This window comes from Rhinolophus ferrumequinum, chromosome 17, assembly GCF_004115265.2.
Source record: "Rhinolophus ferrumequinum isolate MPI-CBG mRhiFer1 chromosome 17, mRhiFer1_v1.p, whole genome shotgun sequence".
NCBI lineage: Eukaryota > Metazoa > Chordata > Mammalia > Chiroptera > Rhinolophidae > Rhinolophus > Rhinolophus ferrumequinum.
Window position 1 is genome coordinate 26660775 of NC_046300.1, and position 26562 is coordinate 26687336.

Here is a 26562-nt window from a genome sequence, read left to right on the forward strand (position 1 = left end):
ATTAATGTGAATATTTTGCTGCACCCACTCTTGTCTCTTTTTCTTAGCAGTCAGCAAACTGGATCTTGTCATAAAGAGTACGTCAAAACAGTTCATCTTTCCTTAGCCCAGAGAAGCTAATCACGTGGTTTGTCATAAAGAACTTGTCATCTTAGCTTGACGTATGATTTTTATACTTTTTAACAGTAGCCACAGTGTATGACTTAATGCCTAAATTTGAAAATCAGCCTAAGTGGCCATGTTTGTATATTCATAAAACACATAAATTGTCTGAAAACTTATTGCCATTTATTGGAGACTGATATAAAATGACAGATCTTTATTTTAAGTAAATAATTCAGGGAAGAGTTCTCTCTTTCTCTCTGTCTCTCTGTCTCTCTCTCCAATTTTTCCACTATGGAGTTGTTTAGTTATATTGTAATTCTATTATCACCTTATATGTTGGCAGAAAATTTGATGCAGATTTTGGGAAATGACACATTTGTGGTGGGATCTGGTTCCTACAATTTTGGCTCTGTCATCTTCTCTAACTTGAAACTTCTTGCCAATATTTAAATTGAAAAAATGCTAAAAATTAAAACCTTCGTGAAACAGAGATTCCACCAAAGGTATTTCAGGTACAGAATCCAGTTTCTTTTGTTTTTTAACAAACTCCTAGACCACTGAAGAGTCTTCAAAGAGTGGAGGCTAACATAGTCCTATCTCAGGAAGAGACATATTCTCCATAAAATATTTCTCAATTCTAGTTCACAGAAGAATGGCTTCAGTATCTGGAGTTGGAAGAAAAGAATAAGTTAGCTATATAAATTTCAAGATGACGTCCATATTTATGTCTCCAGCTGAAATTGCTTCCTCAACTTCATACTTGAATATCAGTTGCTCACTGAGTATCTTCACTTGATTAGCTAATGGATGCCTCAAATCAAATACCTCAAATCAAAACGTTCAAGACTAAAAGCCATGACTCACTCCCCAAACCTGTTCTGTAGACAGCATTTCTCTGATAATGACATCTCCATCTTTCTGGTTTATCTGGTGAAAACATTGGAATCATCCTTTCTTCCTATCGCACAAGATATATCCAATACTCCACAAATCATGTTAGTTCTACCTCCAAAATATAGCCAGAATCTGACCACTTTTCACCATCTTCATGTTACCACTCTGGTCCAAGCCACCATCATCTCTCCTCTGGATGATTATAAACATCCTCTTAATTGTTCTCCCTGTTTCTACTCCTTTTTCTCATCATTTAAAAAATGTAAGTTGAGACCAGGTGACTGGTTTTTCTGTTTAAAACCTTCCAGTGATGGTGCATCTCACTTAGGTTGACAGGATCCGTAGTATGGCTGTATAACCCTATGAAATATGACCTCAAGGTCCCTTTCTGACCTCATCTCCTCCTGTAACCCCCTCAGTTGCTCCTCTGTAGCCACATTGGCCTCTTTGGCAGGGCTGGGGCGAGGGCAAGGCAACGGAGGCACCTGGGCGCAAAATTTAGAGTTGCTAAAAAACTCAGTAATCAGGACACATAATAAGTAATATATTTAATAAATGCAGTATTAAAAGGATAAAATTGGCAAACTGTGACCTGCAGACTGGCGACCTCTTTTGGTCAATATATTTTATTGGAACCAGGCAAGTGAGGCAAGGTTGTACAAGTGCTGGGTCAGATGCTGTCTTATTTAAAATTTTGATATTTTTTTCACCATGGATTTTGTTTATTACTTTGACTTTAATTTTTTTAATACTGAATTAAAATGTTATTCATCTTGATTAATGAGGTTTTTAGTATTTTTTTCTCCTGAGGTAAGTAATTCACCCCTCTCAACCTGAGTCCAGCCCTGCCCTTACTATTCCTTGAATATACCAGGCTCACTCCCACCTGTAGGCCTTTGCATGGACTTCTCCTTTCTGCCTTGAATACTCTTTCCTCAGATTTCTACATGATTTGTTTCCTTCAGCTTTACTGAGATGGCACCACCTCATGAGGCTTACTACATCCACTGAATTTAGAATTTCAATCCATGTCTTCCCCACTCTCCCTATCTGATGGCTTTTCTCTTAAGAATAATTACCTTCTAATATACTAAATAATTTACTTATTTATTATATTTATTGTCCACTGTCAATTAGTATGTAAGCTCTTTTCAGGTCAAAGATATGCACCTATTTGGTTCACTGCTTTATTCAAGTACTTTAGAGCAAATATATAGTGCGTAATAAATATTTATTGAGTGCATATATTAATGACTAAATGAATATCATGTTTACCAGATATATAAATATAGATGTAGATATATAGATATATAGATCTATAGGTATACATATATAGATCTATAGACATATATATATATATATTTATATATCTATATCCAAGCTTTATTTCACCCAATCTTTAAAATATTTCAGCTCTCTCCCAATTTGTCATCCTCTTCTTTCCTATTCAAACCAACAAAGCCCATATCCCATGACATGAAATGGAGACCTTCTTAGGAAAGATGGGAGTTTTGCCCTAGTTTCATCCTTGGTGAATGCATACAGTCTTCCTCCTGTGAACTCACCTCATTTTCTGACATCACAGGATTTGGTCTGTTTATAGACATTAGATGGTTTCACAGTGGGTCCAGGCTTTTCCTGGTATCTTAACACCAGACACAATGTTAGCCTCCTCCATCTGTACTGCATCAACAAATAAGATGAATGCCTAATTATGTAAATTCTCATATGTCAACTAGGGCAATAGTGAAATGAAATAGCAGTGCACTGTATTTCCAGATAAATCGCCAAGAAAATGTAAGGTGATTTGTTAACTATAATAGGTCCAGCTCCAGGTTCCTGTTGTGATTGTGGGGAATCCACAGTATTTTCCTAATCCTAACTGAAGCCCCACCTTCTCTACCACAAACGCTTGTAGATCAGTGATATAGACCTTAGCCCTGTGGCTAAGAAAACTAGAGATGACATTGATGGGAGAGGGTCAGGAAAATGCAGGACAACAAATACGAGTAGTAGTGGCACCATTTTGGTTTTCTTGTGTGTGTGCATGTTAGCTCATGTGGAACAGTGAGCACATATGACAGTGACTAGTTAGAGACACCCCATGGATTAAGAAAGTTTGTAGTCTAATAATCAAAGTTAGCTACAAGTGTTTCTCTGTTCTATACAAAGACAAGCTGAAAGAACAACAAAAATTAAAGTGGATATATCTTCCCCTTTCTAATTCTTTACTTATTATAGCAATTTCCTATTATTCTTATTCTAATAGTTCTTTGAATTGTATTGAACTTCCACAATAAGCATTCTCCATGCCTAACAAAACAGGAACAGGTAAAGATGCACATTTTTCTCTTGCATTAACTCCAACAGTTGCCAAGAGATGAGATCTTCACAGATATTGCACTAGCCCAGGTTTCTCTAGTAACTCAATGGAATATGAAACTTCCTAATAGCCAGGACTGAGTATTTTATGAGATTTTATTCAAATGAAGAGATGAAGGTCAAAGCTGTGGAATGATTCAGTGAACTCTTCATTAAGTATTCTAGAAGGTCACTGTTAGCTGACAGTTAAGTGCATAAAAAAGACATAAAAAAAGACTTTATCAACTTTAACTGGTAATTCATACCTAGAGTAGCAGGATTCTTTAGAGGTAGGATCAATGACAGGTGCTAATGTTTCTACTTTCTTGACATCACAAACAATTCTAGGCAAATTGTTACATCCCAGTTGCCTTGTCCTTTAGATGATTTAGCCTACAGTAGTGGAGTCCTAGATACTAAGAAGACATTACCTGAAATTAGTCTACACATCTGTCTTTTGATCTCAATTTTACTTCTATGGAAAAGAGACTTGAGGCAGATTTTAAAAACCTAGATCCTCTTTCCATGGGACTCCAATCCCCCCTGTAAGGGCAATTGCTCAATAGAAAACAAATGGCACCTAAGTATTTCTTCTTCCATAATACTAGAGGGTATCAGGGGTGTCTTTCATGAACTATTGCTTCAAAAGCCATCCATCACTGCAACAGTTTTCCCATAGATTAAGGACTAGATTTGCATTCTAAATTAGTTCTTCCAGCAGCTGCTGTAAAATAACTTGGCTGTAAGTTAAGAGTTTGCATTTGATCATTTGCCAGTGAAGATCATAAAATTGAACTTGGCAACAGAATTTAGGAAACGAGGTCTACTCAGCCCAGCTGTGCTTATCGAGTGAGCAGCATGTGAAAAGCACTCCTCAGGCTCTCTCCTTCTCCAGGCAGCACGTGATGATTTGCTGCTGAGTAAGTTGAGTTCAGTTCCAGTTTCTTTGTAGCAGAGAGCTGAACCTCCTTTTGTTGGATGTGGGAGGGTGGGGAAGGGAAGATCTTATTAAGCCTACTGGAATGAACATTTTAGAATGTGGATGGAGCAATCTGTTCAAATCTTTGGGTGATCCTTTGATAAATCACCAAGACTATTGTTTCAGGCTTGCACCTAATTCACAATGCAAGTTCAGATAAGAAAGGAGTTATTTTCCAGATTACTATTTGTTCCAGCTCATGATGTGGAAAGGCTTGGATCAGGCTAATCCTGTCTCAGCACTTATTAGTGGTATGATATCGAGCCATTTTGTTTTTACCTTCTATAATTCTCAGATTCTGAGTTGTATAGTGGAGATGGTGACACTACCATATAAGATGTCTGTGAGAATTAAAAGGAATATTGTAAGCAAAGCAGTAGATTCACAATAGGTATTATTAATTTTATTTCCTTCTTATATTCGATATTTGCATATAAATAGTAATTTTTCCTTACTCAATATCTTTCCAAAATGACAAATTATGTATCGTTGGTAAAGATTGCTAAATGTCCAATACTTCTTCAATTTTTCTTTCTCAATTAGATAATTGAGTGTTAATTTGGCACTGCCAATGTATTCTATCCTTTTGGTCAATTCTTCCTTTCATTAAAGCTTTGAACATATGTAGTCATTAAGTTATTTTTAAAAGTATAGGTTAATTCTGGGAGCAGTTTATAGCTTGACTCAGTATCTGACAGGTTGCTTCTGGGTTTTTTCTCCCTGGCTTTCTAATTCAAAACCTCCAGATGTTGTCTAAAAAATATAGGTTTGACCTAACCTAGTTCCAAAATGGTATCCAGTGAGTTGCTGCTCAGGTGTCAGACAGTTGGCATTTGGAGTCAAATAGATGGATAATAAATACAAAGCTATTGTTACAAATAAATGTCTATACAATTGACAGATTCTCGGAAGGTTTATTGCTATAAGATTAGTAGAGGATAACTGGAATTCAAATGCTTAGTGCACCACAATGTTCCTCAAAGAGAACTGGCCTTTAGTCTCAAATAAAAGGCAGCATGGGCAAGAAAAACCCAGGTATTTTCCAATTGATAAGCAATTGCATGGTACTTGTGGTTTTCTAAGTGGGGGAAAGTTTCTTGTGTCAGCAATTCGTGGGACAAGCCAGTGATGAAGTGACTTCCTCTGCTCATGTTAAACGGTGAAGTGCTTATTTGCCAGTCCATTGGGAAGATTTAGAACTGCAGCTTCCTGGGCGAGGGCCACTGGAGGTTTGGAAGTACATTAGTAACTTCAGGGACCTGTGAAAGCTTGTGGCCTTGTTTGTCACTGCAGCTTTATGCATAACTCATCAATTTACGACAGTGATTATATCCATCTTCACGGAATATAGACTCAGGGTTTGAGTCACAAAATCTTTAACATTCAACTTTCTGGACCTCTGTGAGGCAGTTGCACAAACTCTCCAAAAACCAGAGGTAGATATATTTTGAAGTGCCGGATAATGAATTCTATAGGCTATTTGTCTGTGTAAAATGCTTGGATTTACTACCTTCAGTGTGTTTTTGAATACACAGCACCTAGAATAGTTTCTGGCCAGCATAGGCATTCAATAAGTGTTGAATGAATTCAATAAACACTGGAATGAATTGGTGAAGGATAAACAGAAATGTGAAGAAGAAAATGACCCCAGAAGTTGCTGGATATATTTCTCTTTGGAATATTTACTCAGAATATTATGCTATGGACAACTGACAGATTTAAACTTTGTACAAATGCTGCCTGCATTTGTTTCAGATATGGGGTGTAGAGGATTCTATTTCAAAAGCATTTTTCATTAGCCTTTGAGAATTCATATTGGAGCTAAAGCAAGAAGAAAGCCAGTATGTTCCCTTTTTAAGGATGTCTTAAAATGTAATTATCAGTACTCTTTATTTAGTTAACTATGAGATTGAATAGACTGAAATTTTTGCAATGTGTATGATTCATCACTCTGTTCTCCTTCCCACACACACCTTTTCATGCACCCCTTCCCCAACTGCTGACGTACTCGGAGGGGCATATGAAATCGCTGGTTGTTTAGGTCAAAACTGGTTAAACGCTGGCAATATAATATCATTCATACATATGTGCATGCAAATACATTTTGGTTATTCTAATGGCAATCCAGGGTGGGAGAAACACACTGCATCTGAAAGCAAATTGCTCTTTTTTGCTAGTTTTTTTTTAGTGGAAATCTTGAAACTGCCTGAAAGCCTCATAACCTCCACGAAGACTGGTCTAAGTGTCATAATAATAACAGTGCCCAGAACAATAATAGCTATAGCAATCATATATTGAGAACTTAATGTTTCTTTTTAAATTCCAGGTTTCCTTTAATCCTTATGATGTCCAGCTCACCATGGACAGTGACTGAGTCTGTGTTTTTCACCATCACTAGTACCTAGCACAGTTTTGTACATGGTATGGATATTAACAACATTGATGCAACAGTGAATGAACAAACAATCATTCACTGTTATTTCTCCTTTGCCAATGAGAAGCCCGAACTTTCAAAAGGCTGTGCGTAAATTCCCCAGACCGGCAAGAGCTAGGACTGGAACCAAGTATTCTGACCACAAAGTCCATGCCTTTCATTAAATATAGTGCTTCCGTATAACCCCCATAAAAGGGAAGACACATGTTTTGGCAGATTGAACTGTGAGTTTGTTTTCTGTTTTCTTCAACGGCCTTGGGAAAATGTGACATAGATCTGGATTATAAGGAAAATGAGAGAGTGGGAGTTGAAACTGTGATGCGAGTTAAGCCAATGTTTAATTAAAACAACATAACAACCAAAGAAATACATTGTTTATTGTCACACCAAAAAATTAAAAGGAAATCATAAATCTAGAATGTGTCTTTTCAAATAGCTTTAACAAGAATTAAAATATTCTAGGAAGAAAAAGGAATGTTTCTGAAGCAAAACATATCTGGCATATAATATTTTACCTGAAAGGTACCTCTGAGAACATCCCTTTTCTCCATTCCTTCTCCTTGAGTCTGAAGGGTCCTAAATAAAGCTATCAGTAACTATCTGGAATGGGATCAACTAGCCTCTGTGGGGAGGAAGACCAGGGAGTTGAGGATCATTTTCCCATGTCTTTTCACACCTAACTTGTACGAGAGCAGCTCCTCTCCATTTTGTCTTTATATACAAGTAAGAATGATTATTTTTGCAGGAACCTTCAAGAATGTAGCTCAGCCCTTAATTTTAGGTTGACAAGAGCTAACCTCTTGCCTGTAAGGAAATCAAATATTAGATGACGATGCGTGTTTACATATTTATTTACCTCTCCTTTCTAGTCATCGATCAGTCCATAAAGTTATCCATTAGTCCCTTTGGATGTGAATCAGTGATTCCTTTCTCCCTGATCTCCTCTTCTTCATTTCCTATCTTACTGTCCTCTGGGTCTATTAACTCCCTGGCAAGTTCTCTCTGCACTTCCCCCAGAGCTGACTCTCAGTCATCTCCTCCCATTTTATTTTCCTTTAGATGTATCCGCGGCAACTTTAGATCTTGCATCATCTGGGCGTTGGAAGAGGGACTTAGACTTCGCAAGTTCCTTAGAGTGAAATACCCAGGAAGCAAACTTTGTTTCCCTCATGCCGAGTGTTTATTTTAGCGTACCTCTTGTAAGTTATCATGAAAACATTCTTAGCATCTTTGTTTTTCTACCTTACTAAGACATCTACTGTTCTCTTTTAACATTAGCATATTTTAGACCTGATTGGGGGCAGTTAGTTGAGGTTCCCAAGAGGGGATGAATCTGAGAGTCGGATGAAGAAAAAGCTATTTATTCCACAAAAGTGTTCTAATGTAATAATGAATAAGTAAATCAAAGACCGGGATGGAGACTCTAGAACTTCCGACGCATATTTAGTCTTTTTTCAAGGCACTGAAATTTTGCTTCTCTAATGTGATCCTCACATAGTGAAAAATAGCCTTTGCTGTAATAATTTTTCCAATGAAAAAAATGAGGTTTGGAGAATAGTAACTTATTCAAGGTTATACAGTACATGACTGGAAAGCCAAAATTTAAACTCAGGATAATTAAATTAAAACTTAGTTTCATTCCATATAATTTAGAATAAAACTGAACACCTAATGCTTATTTTATAGACATGGTGTTGTGATCCCCCAGATTGTATTAAGATTTGTGCAAGGATGTATTCATTTTTTTTGCATTTACACACCTATCGCAAGGCAGGGTTTCTTATCTTCTACGCTTGAAGATAGTGAAAAATGAATGAATGTTTGCAAAAGGGACTTGAGCTCTATAGATGAAATTCATGTAAAATTGAAAAAAGAATCACAAGCTTATCTCTGTGTTTCCTGAAAAGATTTTTTAAAAGACATATAGGTAAATTATTTCATATTTTTAATCTTTCTAAATGTGTGATGAGAAAGGACAGCCAGGAAAAAAAAATGAGGAAACATAAAAAGCTGTGGATTTGAAGAGTTCCTGAAATAAAAGTAGTACTTATTTTTGAAGCGCATGATATTAAAATCTTGGGAGTTGTTTCATCAACCATTTGCAGGTCTCTTTAGAAAGGAGCAGGGGGTCTTTTGTTTTATTTTGTCAAAGGCAAACGGGATATCAAAAACTAAAATACTATCACACTGTAGTAGGAAGACTGAGAAAACCCTCCAGTCATGGTTGCACCTTTGGTTTCAGGTTGAAAGAGCAACTGAGGAAACTGAGCAGGCCTGCCATATTGGTTTATTAAGAATTAACAAGGAATTATATACAAAGGGTGATTTGGGTCTCTCCAGATCAGCGATTCAGCACCTCTCTTAGACAGTTCTTTCCTCAAGGCTATCCAAGAACTACCCAAGGCCCAAAGAAAAACATGATATATTCTTGCTTTTCTTAAAATCTTAGAACATGTAGATTTTCAGAGTGCTGTGGTGCTTCATTTAGGCAAAGTTTAGCTAAAAATCAAATTTTGAAAACTTAATTGTGCTTCTCTGCTAAAGCACCCTCTCTTCTTTTCCTTGGCTTGCAACTCTATATTTTCCTAGGTTTAAAGCATAATAAGAAGGTAGACTCATTCATTAGGTTAATGTAACTCTGGCTGTCCTATAAATCCATCAACCTATCATAGCTCTAATAATAGATATTTGAATTTTGCTTATGTAATATCAGAAATATGTGTCCTTCATCCATTGGCACATCTCTTCCAAGTGGTAATTCAGGAGTCCAGGCCCTTCCATCTTGTGGTTTTCACATCTTTAATGTGCAGCTTCCAAGTGTCTATGCTTGTTTGCATCAAACAGGCAAAATGGGAAAGAGCCTAGAAAACTATGCGTGGAAAGTTTTAGTAAACCAAGGCTGGACATTGCAGATCACTTCCACTCCTCCTCATTGTCTCTAACTCTTTATGATAGCCCCTTAAGAGTAAAAGTAGTGTAGTCTGACTCTGTGTCTTCTTTCTTCTTCACAGAAGAATCTTCTGTGAGTCCCTGACATTGTACCCCAGAAATTAGCTGCAATGTTACAAAAAGTATTCTGTTAAGTTTCTGTGGTAAAAGATAGAGGGTCGTAGACTAAGGTAGGGAATCTGCTCTATCAGAAATAGACTTTTAAAAATATTTATCCCCTTCCTGGATCTTTTTTTTTTTTTTTTAATTTTGCTAAATATCTGCATTGAAGACAGAAATATTTGAAAAATTCTTCATGGTGTTACAGAAGGATCATGAGCCTTGGGGGCAAACAGACATGATTTCAGATCTTTTCTCTGTGGCTTACTCCTTATGGACCTTGAGCAAGTCACTTAAACATTATGAACCTCAGCTTCCTCATCTGTGAAATGGATATAATAAATTCTAAGTTTGAGGGAAATTATGAACTTTATGTAAAACCCCTTCAACAGTGCATAGAGTTTATTAGTTTGAAATATTTTGTAGTTATCACAGTAGTTCCTCCCTGTCCATATTTTTGCTTTCTGTGGTTTAAGTTACCTGCAGTCAACTGCAATCGGAAAACATTAAATTGAAATTTTGAGAAATAAACAATTAATAAGTATTAGATTTCACACTGCCCTGAGTAGTGTGATGAAATCCTACTCCATCTCTCCCAGGACATGAATCACCCCTTCATCCAGTTATTCACAATGTACATGCTACCTGCCCGTTAGTCACTTAGTAGCCTTCTGGGTTATCAAATCACCTGTCCCAGTATCATAGTGCTTATGTTCAAGTAACCCTTATTTTACTTAACAATGGCCCCAAGGCCATTCACATAAATTTTCTTAGAATATATTTGTATTGTTATAATTGTTCTATTTTTTTTTAGTTCTTGTTTTTTGCTCTTTGTGTCTAATTTATAAACTTAATTATAGATATGTATGTGTAGGAAAAAAGCATAGTATATGTAAGATTCAAGTAACTCTTATTTTACTTCATAATGCCCCTAAACCTCAAGAGTAGTGATGCTGTCAATTCAGAAATGCCAAAGAGAAGCTGTAAAGTGCTTTATTTAAGTGAAAAGGTATGTATGTATAGAAAAAAATATAGAGGTTTGGGTAATATTTTTGGTTTTAGGTCTGTGTGGTGGGACTTGGAGCATATCTTCCATAGATAAGGACGTGCTACTGTATTATTATTAGGGCAACAAAGTGTTTTGTTCCCCACCTGAAGTCTATGGAAAGGATATGTACTAGTTATGTTAACACTAAGCTGCTATAACAAATAGACCCCAAACTAGACAGACTTCAAGAACATAGACGTTTATTTCTCTTATACGGTCTTTCTGCAGTGAGCATTTCTGGTTGTCAGGCAGCTGTGCTCCATGTGGTTTTGGTGATTTAGCAAGTCATGTCCATGGCAGACATTGAGGATACTGAAGACAGAGGGTAGCCAATTTAAAACACTAATCTGTGGAGGAAAGCCTAAAGTTAATATTTCTATGGATAATTAAGATGAAGTCTTTATCTTAAAATATAGTTTCAAAATAACTAATAAACCGTATCACTCAGTAACCTGATAAAACCTTTTGTAACAGGGTTCTATTTTAGTGATGGAGAAAATTTCATACTGGAGGTGAAATGATTTACGTTAGATATATGAATAAAGTTAGGAGACTCTTGGTTGCTGTGCCTTAATATTTCTAGTTTGTTATTTACTGTGTACATTACCTCTCCCTAAGAGTAGCACTTATCCTGAAGATGTGATCCAAAAAATATCGATCAAATGTAGACATGTTTAATGTATATTAATAAGTGAATTAAGTATTTTAAATAACAGTAAAAAAGGTGATCTCATTTTTGTATAACAACATATCATCATCATTCAACAAATAGATATTGAACACCTATCATGCACCTACTGACAGAATAAAGTCCCCAAAAGTCTGAAAGGATTAACACTGGATGATTTTTTCCACAGGTTATTGTATATCATTCCTTCTTTCTGTTTAAACTTTTAAAATTTTCTACTTAATGGACTTTTCAAAACAAAGTATTTTAAGCTAACTCATTGATGTTATTAAAGTATTACCTCTTTGTTTAGCTTTTATAAATGATAGGTATAGTCAAGTGCAGGTCTGTTTCCAGATATCCACTTATATATAATATGGAAACATATATTAGTACAATTAAATAAGGCAATAGTGCTCAGTTCAGAATGAGTGTCAAGTAGATGAAGTTTGTATCTGGAGGCTACCAGAATCGACAACTCCATAATCAAGCAGTCAGATCTTTCATTTATTCCATACCTTTCCCAAATCAATTGTTCCAAATAATTAATCATTAAATTATCCTGTCCTGTATCACAATCACTAACAATATACATGTTGCAAAATCCAATGAGCATTCTATGCTCTCCTTTTCTCTGATGTGGCAGCAGCAGTCAATAGTGAAAACCATTCCTTCCCACAGCTATTATTTCTCTCGGCTTCCATGATAACAGATTTTTCAGGTATTTCCTGCATCTTTTCATCTCCTTTTATCGCTCACTTCCTGCAATACCAATCCCTGTGTTGGAAGACCCCGCAGCACAAGCATTTGTTAAGTACATCAATATTTAAATGAACAGATAAATAACCAAACTAATAAATCTAATTTTTAACCTAAAGGAGTGGCACTAATAGTGGGACTTTCAGAAGCACAACAGCAGAGGAAACTTGTGACTTGTTCGCAGGACTCACCCTGCAAAGGTGAAAACACAATTTAGAAGAAACGACCTCAAAGAACAGGGGCTCCACAATTCTTTATTGAAAACTGAATCTTGGAATAATTTTGCAAACTTTGTGCTTGATTTTTCTCTTGGTTTCCATGAAGCTTGAGTCACTGAATCATTCTTGAAGTTCTTTTGTTGTTTTCAACACGTTAAATTCGCTCATTACAGCTGAATATGTAGTGGAAAATAGCATCTGTTTACACTGTAATAATATAAAAATTACTTACCAGTAACAGAATAAAGAGCAATTTGCAAAAGCTAATCATATTTGTGCACTTGTCTGCAAAAAGTAAATTATTAATATATGCCCAAGGGGGGAAATCTTTTCCTGGTTTAAGCAATAGAAGCAGTGATATTAACAAGCATCACTTAGAAAAACAAGCATCACTTATTTAAAATTGGATTCAAAATATCCCAACTTGTCATGAAAATATAGATGTTTACTAATTTTGTTAACTTTGACCTTGGTAAATTCAAACAATTTAGAGATTCAGATAACATCATAGCAAATCCTGTGGTTAGAAATTTCTTAATACTTACAAAGTCAAAGTTTTCATAACTCTTACTTAGAACTTTTCTGTTTTTGTTTACTTTTTTTTAGTGTTAATCACAAATACTATTGGAAAAAATGTGTCAAGTGAAGCTCCTGTTTTGACACCATCCCCCAAATTAAATTGAAATTAATTTGTCTGTTTAAAATTAAAAGGTCTGTTTAAAAATTAAAAATTAACATTTGAAAATATTGAAAAAATATAGACTAGAATCTTAGTTTTAGTAATCTCACTAAGTTGCAGCTTTTTATTTCTTCACATGTGAAAGCCAGAGAGTGCTTAAATTTTATAGTTACTGAGACTTTTAAATGTTACATTTATAAAATTTTTAAAAATATGATTTACAGAACAAACCCTTTCTCCATTGGTCCTAATAGATACAGATGGCATTAGGTTTTTTTTTGTGTTTTTTTTTCCTCCTATATTTATCAGGGGAGATAAATAAATCTGTATGACGTTAATCTTTAAATTCCCTTTTTCTGGATGCCAGGATGAAATGTATTCAACTAAGGCAGTCTTACTTGAGACATGTTAATAATATTCATTAAGCACAGCTCTCTTTTATATTTAGTCAGCCCTGGATTATTTCTCCCATCCTGCCTTGTTACTTTTGACCTACCCTTTAATAAGTTCCCTATAAATGGCTAATTCCATCCACTGCAATTTTAACTGAGCGAACAACCAATAGACTTTACCCATCCTCATTTTGCTGCTCTAGTGATAGAATTTTTATCCTTATGAATCTAGCCTCTAGAGAACAAATGCTGAGATATTATATTCTATACAGCTGAGAGAAGTGGGTCCTTTCTTTCTAGTTAACTTACTTTGGTGTGAGGATAAAATGGAAGTGATTCATTTTGTGGCTGAAACGTGAAAATTTTAAACACTTTAAAAAAGACATTTTTTTAAAGCTAAGAGATGAAGTATACTTTAGCTCAATGAAGAATTTAGAAATATGTTATCTCATACAGTGTCATTTGGAGTCTTAGTTCATTCATTCAAATGTTGCAGCTGATTAAGGATTGTATTTCAGTGGTTAAACAGGAAAAAAATATTTTATTTGCCTTTCAAATGGAATTTCCCAGTGGTTTCAGTTACCATCTGTTGCTGAAAAGTCCCCAATTTAGCTACATCCTAGACTTCATCTCTAAGCTGATTGTAGAGCCCATTTAGATGTTTTAAAGAAGCCTCCAACTCAGCATACCCCAACCTGACTCATACTCTTCCCCCAAGCATTTGGACCTCTCTGAATATTAACACTTCTAGGAAATGGAACCTCCAAGCATACATTTGCAAAGATGCCTGTTAGGCATCTTTGAGACCACCGCTCAAAATTCGCCGTTGATTCTTGACAGTTTTTAACTTAAGATTAATCAAATGTGTGTATTCTTCCTCTTTGCTGTCACTGCCATCATCAAATTCTTGGCTGTGACATCAATAACCACTACAATAATAATCCAACCCTCTGCTCCTTCCCATTCTTGCCCTCCTCCTCTCATCCCTCCTCTCTGTTCCTGCTAAAGTGATATCATAAAAATGCAAACACGTTTACGTATCCGTATTTCATAAAACCTTTGAGCAGCCTTCCATTTGAATAGAGTGAAGAACATAATCCTTACCCAAGCCTACAAAGCTCTTTGCAAGAGCTGACTTGTGCCCAGTGATAATTCCTGATCCTAAAGGCTTCTCATATTGGGATATAAACAAACATAACATAGTTTTACACACTTTGTTTAGCACATCAGCATTAATTTATTGGAGCTTGTATTGAAATAATTGAACTTGGTGGACCCTCAGATAGCCTGATGCTAGCTAGCATGGGCCTAAGATAGAGTGAAATTTTATGAATTATTGACCACAAAAATCAATGATAATTTCTTATTAATGAGCTCAATCTCTATGCACTCTTTAGTTTTAATTATGTCCTCTGCAAGGTGAGCCACTATAAAGGCACATAATATGGTTATTTTCCATTGTCCACTTTGTTTTGGATGGAGAAGAAGAGCTATAAACATTGTCTTTGAAGGTCAACAGGTGAAAATATGCCCTGTTTTGCCCTTACTATGTGGTTGAGTTAGTCTAGCTTTCAGAGTCTCAGTCTTTTCCTCTATAAAGTGCCCATGGTAACTGTCATTCCCTCATAGGTCTTTGTAAGGAATAAGTGAGAATATTCATAAAAAGCCTTTAGCATAGTAGCTGGCACAGATTAGCATTTATAAATGCCTCACATAAATATCCACTGCGTAAAGGAGCAACAGGGTTTCCTTGATACAATTATGACACACTAAACTCTTCCTGTAAACATGACCCAGGAAAAAAAAACCCTCTGGCCCAAAATTCTACCAAGCACTACTGAATATTCTTTTGGGATATTGTGCTGTTAGCTAACACCTAATTGTGGACATTTTCTCTGAACACTAAACTCTTGGGATTATAACTTTTTCTTGCTAACATAACTCATCTACAATCTACATCCACATCTACCATCTACAATGGTCAATCTTGAAACAAAAACAATTTTTATTTATTTATTTATTTATTTATTTATTTATTTATTTATTTATTTTGCAATAAGAAGAAATTTTGGTATAACAAGAAATCAGGCATTTATACATGTCCAGATAATTCAGTCTTCAAAGAGTTATTACCACTGTCTCTTCCCGGCTCATCCTTCCTCTAAAAGTTAAGCCAATGTCAAAGCCATTTGTTTCTGCAACTTTGGTTTTATAAAAGTTAAAAGCAACAACAACAACAAATGCTTTTTTCTGTCTGCCAGATATTTTCCTAAGTCTATGAAGAGACCATTATTTGAGAAGTCGGTGACTTCCCCAAGTTTTACCCATAAAGCATCTCACTTCAGAGCTCTCTGATCAAAGGGGTGTTCTGAGGTGGGGTCAGGTCAGCCAAGTTTCTCTTCTGTAAAAGTATTTCCTTTTCCTTTTTCCTAAACCCACAATTTCCACAAAAGTACAGTTTATTCACAGTGTTTATCCATTTCCAGTGTTCTAACCTGGTGCCAAATTAATTTATACAGATAAACATCAGTGTTCCTTTATTCTGACCCAACATGGACATTTGTTCTCGTTATTTAAGCCCCTCTTTTATCCAAGAAGCCTTAGGTACTTTGACATAATTGATCTCATTGAATCAGGTGAAGACTTTGCCAATTTTTTCTATTGGTTGGTGTTTTTTTCTCTTGATTTTCTAGATTTTTTGTTATGTAATGTGAAGTTTATCCCCTTTGCAATAGGACTTACAAACATTTTTGTTCATATTTTTTCAAACCTTTTTACTTTGCTATGGTATTTTTTAATAGAGTAATTTGTAAATGTAGTTTAATTTTTCAGTTTGACTTCTTCTCTACTCTGTTGCCATGACAGTAGTATAGAGCATGGGTCAGTGAGTCCTTTGAGAATGAATGAACAGCAAAGGGACTAACATAAGGATGGATTCTGCCTACAAGTCTAGGTTATTGATGTCATTTGTGGTCTCATTCTCCATCTTTGCCCAGTGTACTTAAAGTGCTTTAGAAAACGGTTATGGTTCTTAACACTGATAAAATATCTGGCTCAAATATAAACCATTATTTTGTGGACCTGAGAATCTCACTAACAATAGCATATTTTAGAGGTGATCTTTGGGATAAGTTCATTACAGGAACAATTGGAAAAATTCTCAGATTTAGAAATTTGAAATGCTACAAAGCTATAGAAAGATTTATTTATGGAGAAGTAGAGAATTTAATCATTTTCTTTAGTGGAAGGTGTTCTTCCGCAAATACAGGATATATATTATATGGATTTGTAGGGAGGAAAATGGGTTAATGATGTAAGAGTTAATTTCTCATATTTTTATAGATCATAAAGTATTCCATTTTGAGAATTAAAAATGGTGTTAGAGAAACAGCGTTCTCTAAGTACTGAAAATTTCTATATGTGTATTTAAAACAATTGAGTATTTTATATAAATCTTAAAATGCTGCAGTCATCACTGGAATTACTCATTGCATTTCCCAGATTAAAAAACAAAACTTGTTAGTTATTCATCATTTTTTTAAAAAAGTGAAAAATCTCCATATTATTCCTTTGCTACATCTCATGCAAAGAGAGCTCCTGTAAATAGCACAATTTGCAATTGATGATAAGCTTCTGCCTGAGAAAAAAATAATAGTTTGTGTTTGTGCCAGATGCTTTTCCAGTATTAAGTGCCATAAAAATTCCCTGAAGTGTGTTCAACAGATAAGGCAAAGTGCCAAAGAATGGCAGAGAATTAAGTTGAACCCTGTTCACATATAAAATCCACTGAGACACCATATGCATATTTCCATTTTAAAATCAAAATGTGAAGCTAACTCAAAGTGCATTTAATAGGCACCTATTTAGAGATCTAGACTAGGACATAGGGATTGAATGACAAGTAATGTCAGGCTTTCTCTCTCTGTTGAGGGATTCACTCTTTATTAGAAGAAACAGACATTTAACCCTTCTTATGGAAGTGACATAAGTTCTACAATGCAGGCATATCAAGACGACATGGAGGAGGTGACATGTGATGAATGGAAATCTGTCAGGCAAGTTATGGTGCTCTAGGCAAAAGGAACTTGTCATACAAAAGCTTGAAAATGATTTCTTCCTATGGTATTTTTCTTAAGAGAATAAAAGGGAAGGTTATTCCTCATTTATCTGTATCACAAGCAGTTATCTCAGACATTGGAGCAGGTAGGGGCGTGGGGCTGGTAGGTTACTTGCAGGAGGAAGTTGAGTGTTACTTAGAGGAAGCATGCACGCCATGCAAGGAAATAAAAATGTTTCTCTCTGTTACCCATACTGATGCCTATGACAGCTTGACCTTTGGACGTAATTAGATGCAACATTTCTGATTGCCGCCAAACTTTTAAATGGTATGGGGCAATCACACACTAAGTGAAGTATTAAGCTATAGACATTGTGAAGGGATATTGAGCATTGGCTGAGTAGTTAGACAAAGTGGTGTGTTTTTTTTTCTGATTTCTCTCAGTTCGATACAGGAAATGTTTGATCACTGGAGTTAAGACTGATTTGCGATCTCTCGCTTACCTAAAGCTTCCAAACATATTGAGCAAACTTAGCGAGCCAAGTGTTCTGGTTCCATTAGGTGATGTGTACCAACTTCCCTAGCCCACGGTTAGCTGGGTGTTCCCCAATCAGGGCCCCACCATTAGAAGTCAATAAAGCAGCTGTTTGGATTCTAAATATATAAAAACGGTAGTTTCACAACAGGAAGCAGGAAAAACCTCTCACATTAGCTTCTTTCACTCAAATAAGTAGTACTTTATCACTCACATTAGATACTTGAAAACATTAAATACTTAATGTTTCAAAATCGTGACATTTGTAGATGAGAAGCTTTGAGAAGATAAGTGAGTCCATCTAGATTATCTTTATGCAACCACATAAGTGACAAGGTATTTTCTTTGCTTATAAAATGTTTATTTATCTATATTTTTTTTCAGTGAGTAGTGGTAGTGTATAAAAATCACTTTACTCGTGTGGTATTTTTTTTTTCTCGATTTTTCTATTTCTGTTACTGTTATTGTTCTTTCTGTATTGAAGAGTACAGAAGACAGGAACACGTTTAAACTAAGGCATCAATCACTTGAGCTCAGAGAGAACACTCTTAATTGAATCATGTTTTTTACTTTGGGACTCAATGCCAGTGAATGTTCATTTTTATTCATAATGCAGTCATCTACTTCCATGTAAATTACATAATCACAAGTTAAAGTAAATTATTAAATACTCTTTATGGGACATGTAATTAAGGAATGAAAATATGTATATCACATTATTTCCCTTATTGTGTAAGAGAATTTGAAAGGTACACGTTTTCCCAGCAGTAAGGAAAATATAAAACAATGAACTGTTCTGTCTTTAAATTTCTTCTTAGCTGTTTTGTTAAGTGTCATTCTTATTCCACTTCAGGCCCTCTTCTTGGCTTACTGGAGTGGCTTTTATTTGCCTGCTGGCAAGAAATTTCTTTCAATAAAAGAGCCCTAAGTATATAATGAAAGAGCTTGTACATGACTAGCACTAAATCAATAACACTAACACGAATGCAAATAAAATAGTGAATTAGAAACTTAAGAATTGTGATAAAGGTCTTGGCTTAGCTTATCTTTTCATAGAACTTGGGATTCCCCCAGCTCCCACAGAATGGATCATGGTAATGCATTCAGTATAGAGGTATAAATAATGGTGTCAGAGGACCATGGTGCAACAATAATTAGCTTGGAGAGGAAAGGTAAAAACTAGAAAGAGAAAATCACAAGAACTTGGAAAGCACTTATACGGGGTTTCAGAATTGTATTGACATTTCCAAGGTTGATTTGCTATTTTCTGTGCATCCCTCTTGGATAGAAGTTTCCCCATTACACATGTATCTGAGTTATTTTTGACTTCTTTTTATGACTGGTTTTTAAGAAAAGAAACTTTTCGTATTGGGGGAGGACAGTTGATAATATACATTGCTCACATTTAGACCTATCTAAATGTTCAATCTTCAAATGATACTGCATCAGTCTTAAAAAATGTTGACTCTGGTTGCTTACGTAAGAAGGGTTCAGCTTGGGAGAAAATGAGCTAACATTTAAGATGAATGGTTATGAAGCTTTAGTATGCTTAAGAATCACCTGGAGAACTTGTACATCACAGATTGCTCTGTAGTTTCTGATTCAATAGGTCTGGGATGGAGATAGAGAATTTGCATTTCTAAGAAACTCCCTCCCAGCTGCTGCTACTGATGAAGCTGCCGCTACTGGTCTGGGGACCACACTTGGAGAACTAATGCTTTAGATGAATGTTAAATCAACCTGAGAGTTGATTTTTTTAAAACAGAAGTTAAAATAGAATAAGGACTTGGACATCTTCTACTGGTGTATACAAAAGTGATATTCAAAATATTTAACAAGCCACTGACCAATTAGAATGCATACTGGGCCTTCTTAATCTAAATGGCTGAGCCTGTGCACGCTGCCTCAATATTAGACTTCAGTGAGTAGATGTAACATAAAAACAACTGTACGTGGATGAAGCAAAATTGTAAACTTTTTTCCTGTTGTAATTTTCTAATAGTTTCTCAAAATATAAAATTAAAGTAAGCGTTTCAGAGTTTGGATGCTATATCACATGTTATCATTTCATGTTGTCTTCATCTTCAAAACAATAGTTTAAGCTAAAATTTTAAAACTCAGATTTTTTTCTTAAAAAAAAAAAAATTCCTCTGGTTCAAGTGTCACCTCTCCCCACCCCAAGGAGGATGGTGACTTCTTTAATACCTACTCTTCCTTTTTCTGATGTGACATTTTCATATAATGGTTGTTTTATTATTTTAATAAATTGAATATGTGGTAAAATTACATGATTATCACAAACTAACAAAGATCAACTCGTTCCTTTTGAAATCACGTGTTTATAAAAATTAATTGGTTATGGTAACCAGATATGTATGCTCACAATACACCCCCTAGATTTAGAAAAACATATTAAAACACCTTTATATAAAAGAGATGCAGATTAAAAGTGTACAAGGTATTGGCGCTAAAGGAATAAAATGGTACATAAATATTAAGTATCCAGTGAGTTTCACAGAGTAGTAGTGACTTATAAGAAGCATCCTAGATAAGTAAAATAAATGTGTGTTTCAAAAGGATGAAACCCTACTCCCAAATGTTAGCCATTTAACGGTTATTTTTATCTGCTTTGGCACTTCAGTTGTTTTTAAACTGGAAGCCATTTTGACATACTGAAGATAAAATTTGATGATGAAAAGTCTGACTGGCTACTGATGAGTAGGATGTGGCAATGACATTTAAAATGACATCATTCTTTTCTGCAGAAATGCGTGTGCATATCTTTAAGGTCAGCAGCACTTGCCTCTGTGATGACACTTGTTAGATTTCTTGGTGTCATGTGCTCTTTCTTTCAAGGTCGGTAGTAGTGATTTATATTACACAATACACCGATATTCTACTTATTATTTAAAAGTAAGTTGTCAAAGCCCAATTTTTTATTGTTTTGTTCACTTCTGTGTGTACTAAGGTCATTTGATTCTGTTTTAGTTTTAAAATACAGAATTCTGAAACATGCCATAATGAAGTACTATACTTCTTTAACTTTGAAATCATTCCTGTGAAAAATATCTATTTGCTTGTGTCTGATGGTTCCCAGATTTCTGGGAAAGTCTTGACTCAGAGACTGGCTAATAAATAACAGGAAACAACATTGGAGGGAATACCATGTGCTATGTTGCATCCAGCGCTTCTCTGCCCAAAGGAAAAGCTGATGAGGCCCAAAGAGACATCTCTGGCCAACTGCTGCTTTTTAAAAATCCCCCAGCAGGATTCTTTCTCAGGCTGCAGCTTTATCTACAGTCACAGAAAGATTAGATGTGGCTGAATAACCTATCCAGTCCAGTGAAGTGGCCGAAAGGGGTAAGGAGAGCTGACTGAGTTTTCTCTTTTTACACAAGAAGCACACCTTTATACAACACACCTGTATCAAGGTGGACCAAGATTTACGGGGTCGATATACATAGAGAGAAAATTCAATACTAGAATAACCCGACAGCAGTCCAGTAAATTCTACAAACATTAAATAAAGGTTGATGACAAAGAAAATTTTTAACATCCAGAAAGGTTATCTCTCTGCATTTGGTTTCTAACTTTTATGTCCACTTCCATTCTAACACACACCCTGTACCATCATCACATTGATCACTTCTAGTGCTGTCACCCCTTCTATACTTCATCATTCCCCTAAATTCCACATGTCTTGGGTTCTCCATAGCACTTTGAACCTTCATATCATTGGATTTTTTAATCAAATTTGTGGGAGGCCCAGTTGTCTTTTTTTTTAATCAGAAAAATTTAATTGAGATAATTATTATCAAGGTACTTTGGGACTTTTATTCAATTAACAAATTCGTATGCATTATTTTATTATTTTGTTTCATTTTGCTTTTCAATATATCAGGTGTCTCAATTGGGACACACTAACTATTGGTCATTTTATTATCTCGTCCTCCCCATAACTGCCTGAGCCATTTCACGTGTTGGAAGCATTGGCTTAGCTGTACTTGTGCAGAGAGTATTTGGAGAGTATAAATACTCTCTCTATTTGTAGGGTTCTCTTGGAGTAAATTTCTTAATTTCCAAAATAATGACATTTACCTGGTCCCCTGTTGTATTAAAACAAAGGTTTTATCTGATTTGAAATACCACCGAGAATGCATATTTGCTCGAAACCTTAAAATGTATATTTTGGAAGTATAATTAGAAATATCACTGTTCATTTCAACCCTATTTTTTCAATATATATTATATATAAAACATCCACTTCTATAGCGTGTGTAGGAATGCTGACAGAAGAGAGGCACTTTCCTTTAAAAGGAAAGTACATAGCCAGCTGCCTAGAGAAGATGACCAACTGTATTGTGGATTTAATTGACTATAGCATAATACCCTCAGAGATGTAGTCAAAGGACTTGATTTATTATAAAGGAGAACTAGACAGGAAATAAAAAGGGTTGGGCCTGCATGCCTCTGTCTGTCGAAGTAGAGTTCTCCATGTAGACATCGAAACAATCTGTCACTGGTTCTTCAATTAACTATAGCAAGTCTTAATTTCATATTTTGGCTCACGCTATGTCTTTTAATGTTATGTGTTGTTGAAAAACTTGTAACCGATGCATGAATGTCCTCTCTGTTCAAACTGTTTCTAATATATAATATCCTTGTCCAGTGTTCTTTCAATAAGGGTACCTAGTTCTTCAAGGATACTTGTCAGAATGATGCAAATGAAGGTGTTTATCCTTTATTATTTATCCTTTGTAAAAAGATGCTATATACTGCAACACCCTACCTACCACAGTTGCTGTGATGAAGAGGAAAATGTGATTATTATTTTTCTGACAAAATGGAGCATTGAGTTTCAATAAACCATGGGAAGTAATGGGCAGTCTAATAGGCACAATCCTCCACTGAGATATGCTTCGTTAGGTGGCATTTTTAAACTTTTTGAGCTGGAAAACTTTCTGATCTAAGAATCTCCCTACCCACTCCCAGCCCCACCCCAAGCCACACAGGCTTTTTTTATTTTCCCTATAAATAAACGTTAATAAACAGAGATTACTTTAAGATAATTTTCTGTCTCAATTAATGTGTCTCTTAAGTACCCCCAAAAAACAGTCTTACTAAAATATAAGCTTAGGAAAATGTATATTACTGTTTTTAAAAAAGTCTCAGAAGGCACAAGTGAAAGAATTGCATTGGCCCCATAAGGTAGTCAGAACACACTGGATCCTCTTTACAGTGGGTCAGGATATGAAAGACTCACGTGTTGAAAGGATGCCACTACCTTGAATTTCTCAGACTACCCTCCGTAGGAAGCAAGGAGAAAGAAAGAATAAGAAAATTGCCCAGCTTCCGCCGTACTCCATTTGGACTTAGGCAGTGCATTTGCTTTTGAACTCTCAAGCTTCAGTCTCCGTCTCCAGGGTGCCCACATCCCTTGTTATATGCGAACTTTTTCTTGCAGTCACCTGTTGGGGACTGTATTAATAAGACACATTGTAGGAAGAGAAAACACATTTCCCAAGCCAAGAAGGTGAGAGTTATTCTTTTCTAGGGCCCTTGTTAATCTTTGGGTGCCCAGCATCTTCTATGGCAGAACAAAGGCAATACAGGTGTAAATTCTCTTTTTTTTTTTTTTCCCACTCCACAGAGAAAATGTTGTTCACATGTTAGTGTTCAACTACATTTCTCTTAAGAGAAGCAATAGAATCTTTTTTCCTCCCATCCAGAGGTTTTAGCACATGATTCCCGTTGCTTTCTAGCATCATTCTAAATAGAAGCCCACTGTTTGGCCACGGCCAGAATGAGCTTGAATGGTACCTATTATTGAAAGGGAGTCTGTATTTGCAATAATACAGAGAATGCTAGTTTAGAAATGAGCCTGATTGCATGGTTCATTTTGTTCTCCTTTGTAGAGCCAGGCTGCGGCCCACTACAAAGGCACGAAACATGCCAAGAAGCTCAAAGCACTGGAAGCCATGAAAAATAAGCAGAAATCTGTATCTGCCAAGGACAGCGCAAAGACTACCTTCACCTCCATCACTACCAATACCATCAATACCAGCTCTGACAAAACAGGTTAAGCGATGATCTTTTGTTGTTGTTGTTGTTGTTGTTGTTGTTGTTGTTGTTGCCGTCGTTGTTGTTGCCATCGTCCTAGCCGTTGTTTGGGGCTCCTTCCCTTGTCATCCCGTGTCTGTTTACTTATATTCCTGCCGCATCGATTCATGCTTGATCCGTCTTTCTATGTAATGGTAATTGTTTCCCTCGTTTTTTCTAATACCCTGAAGACATTAAGATAATCCCCAGTTATGTGGCAGATTTCGCATTTGAAACAATCCTGTGTCTGCTTTAAAGGAGCACAACAGTCATGAAAGCATTTGAAGCCATGTCCCCAGTAACCATGTTTGAAAAGTGAACCTTTTCAGTGTGTCTCGTTTGCGTCGCCTACGCAGCACCCTCGCCTATAACTGCATGGCAGATTTGATTTAACTGTGAATCCACAGCGAAGTATGCCAAATGAATTGAGAAGGCCCCAATAAGGGCATTACTGACAAGCCTCATTCTCATAAATCCCAAGCATTGCAATGTTTTAAGTAGTGACTGTGTAATTCCGGGCTTGTTATGGCTGGGTAACCTTCTCTCTGCATACACAGGTAAGTGTTATTGATACCAATTATTCTTTTTAACAGAGTCTTCACAGTGAAATAATGGCCTCTGAATGGCCCCTTGAGATAGTTCCTGCAAACAATCAGTTTATTCATGGCAGGGGAAGCCAGTGGGGTTTCCCTAAGCTGGCATTTTAAAATATAAGAACACTTGTCCTTGGAATTTACATGAAAGGAAGTATTGTGTGATTCATGGATGAACCTTTAATAAATCGCTGTCTAAAACATAAGGGCCAGTACATGTTGGTGGTTTTCTAGTCCCTACAAATGGCAATGGTCAGGAAACATTCATAGCATCGTAGATAGTAATGTCTTAACTAGAAGAGATTCTTCTGGCCATGACGGATGAAAACATAAAATGCTACAGTGAATAACTAGAACAGATTACAGCGACTTTATTACCCATGGTTGCAGCCGTTAGACATAAATATGCTACTCAAAGGATCTGGGAGATGCTCACTCCTATGTGAATCTGTAAGGCATAATGATATTCTCGCCAAGTTCCCATGACAAAAGTGATGTCCTTTACCCAGGTATTATTGGTAGATGCATCGTGCTATCCTCCCTGAGAACCCTGTGTACTCTCTGAGGCTGAGTGCATCTGTCATCTTTGTACCCTGGCTCTGGGTGTAGGTGCTGAGTAAAATGTCTGTTGGATGGCTGAATTTTCTCTCACCTCTTTGATTCTCTGAGTCATTCAATTTTGTGTCACAACATACTGAAGGAAAAAAAGAAGTGCTGTCATGTTCACTTCTTGGGTATCCAGAGTCAGAGCTGGGTTATGCCATTTTACCAATTTAGATGTAAAACCTTAAAGGGAAAGCATTAATCTTTCCTCTGTTATTGAAAACTCACTGCCTTGTTTTGGGGGCTGTAGGGGAATGAACAGTAATGAAGCAGGTGAGTACAATTTTTGCTCCCAGATTTTGGGGCACAAATTGGCATCCCTAAAGCCATACTTCCCATAAAAAAATGTCTTTCATGTGCAGAAAGATAGTGAGTAGGGAGAATAATAGCAGATAGGGTTTAATGTGAAGAAATGAGTTTGAAATACAGAGTTTAATGTAAAGTTTTCACTTGCCCCTGAACTTTTCTACTCCTGGACGTTTTAATCAATAATGGCTTATTGGTGTTATCTTGACTCCTCTTAAAAATGCAAAAAATTCCTGTTACATTGAGGATGCATATCATTTAAAGGTATTTATATACATTGTGGGTGGAGCTGCTAACTTGGGTTACAGGCAAGGCTGCCACATGTGCTGTTTCTATTATGTAAATGAGCTATGAACCCATTCTTGCCTCCCTCAACTTAGAGACTAAATATAAAGGGTGGCAGTCATCAAGGCTCTGTCCTTTTAGAAGTTGAACTGGAACAATTTTGGGTTGGGCTGTGGGAGACAGCCTACATAAGGTAAACAGATTTCCAGTGGAGATGCCAGAATTTAACTAATGGTTGGAATGGCATTGAAATGGTGACATACCATTTCAAGCTGGAGCTACAGAAAATTCCAGAAAGACAGAAAGGATAGTAAAATCCTTGAAGTTGGTACAAATATTCTAAAGTCAAAGGAAGGAAATAATGGACATCAAGAAGGACATTGCTCTCCTAATCAATGGGACCTATATCAATCAGTCAATCAATTAATCAAATCAATCAATCAAAGCAGCCCCATAGGTTGAAAGACTAAGGATTCTAGCACAGTCACCACATGCTTTAA

At 36.0% G+C, this 26562-nt stretch overlaps 1 protein-coding gene across 3 annotated transcripts in view; it reads left to right on the forward strand.

The window, feature by feature from the left end:
* The window catches only part of ZNF385D (zinc finger protein 385D), a 727952-nt gene that overhangs the window by 626562 nt on the left and 74828 nt on the right, over positions 1 to 26562 (forward strand). For all 3 annotated transcript variants that reach the window (XM_033133200.1, XM_033133199.1, XM_033133202.1), the window contains one exon: positions 24092 to 24254. In XM_033133200.1, coding sequence (XP_032989091.1) covers positions 24092 to 24254 — 163 coding nt within the window. The remainder of the gene's footprint in view (positions 1 to 24091; positions 24255 to 26562) is intronic.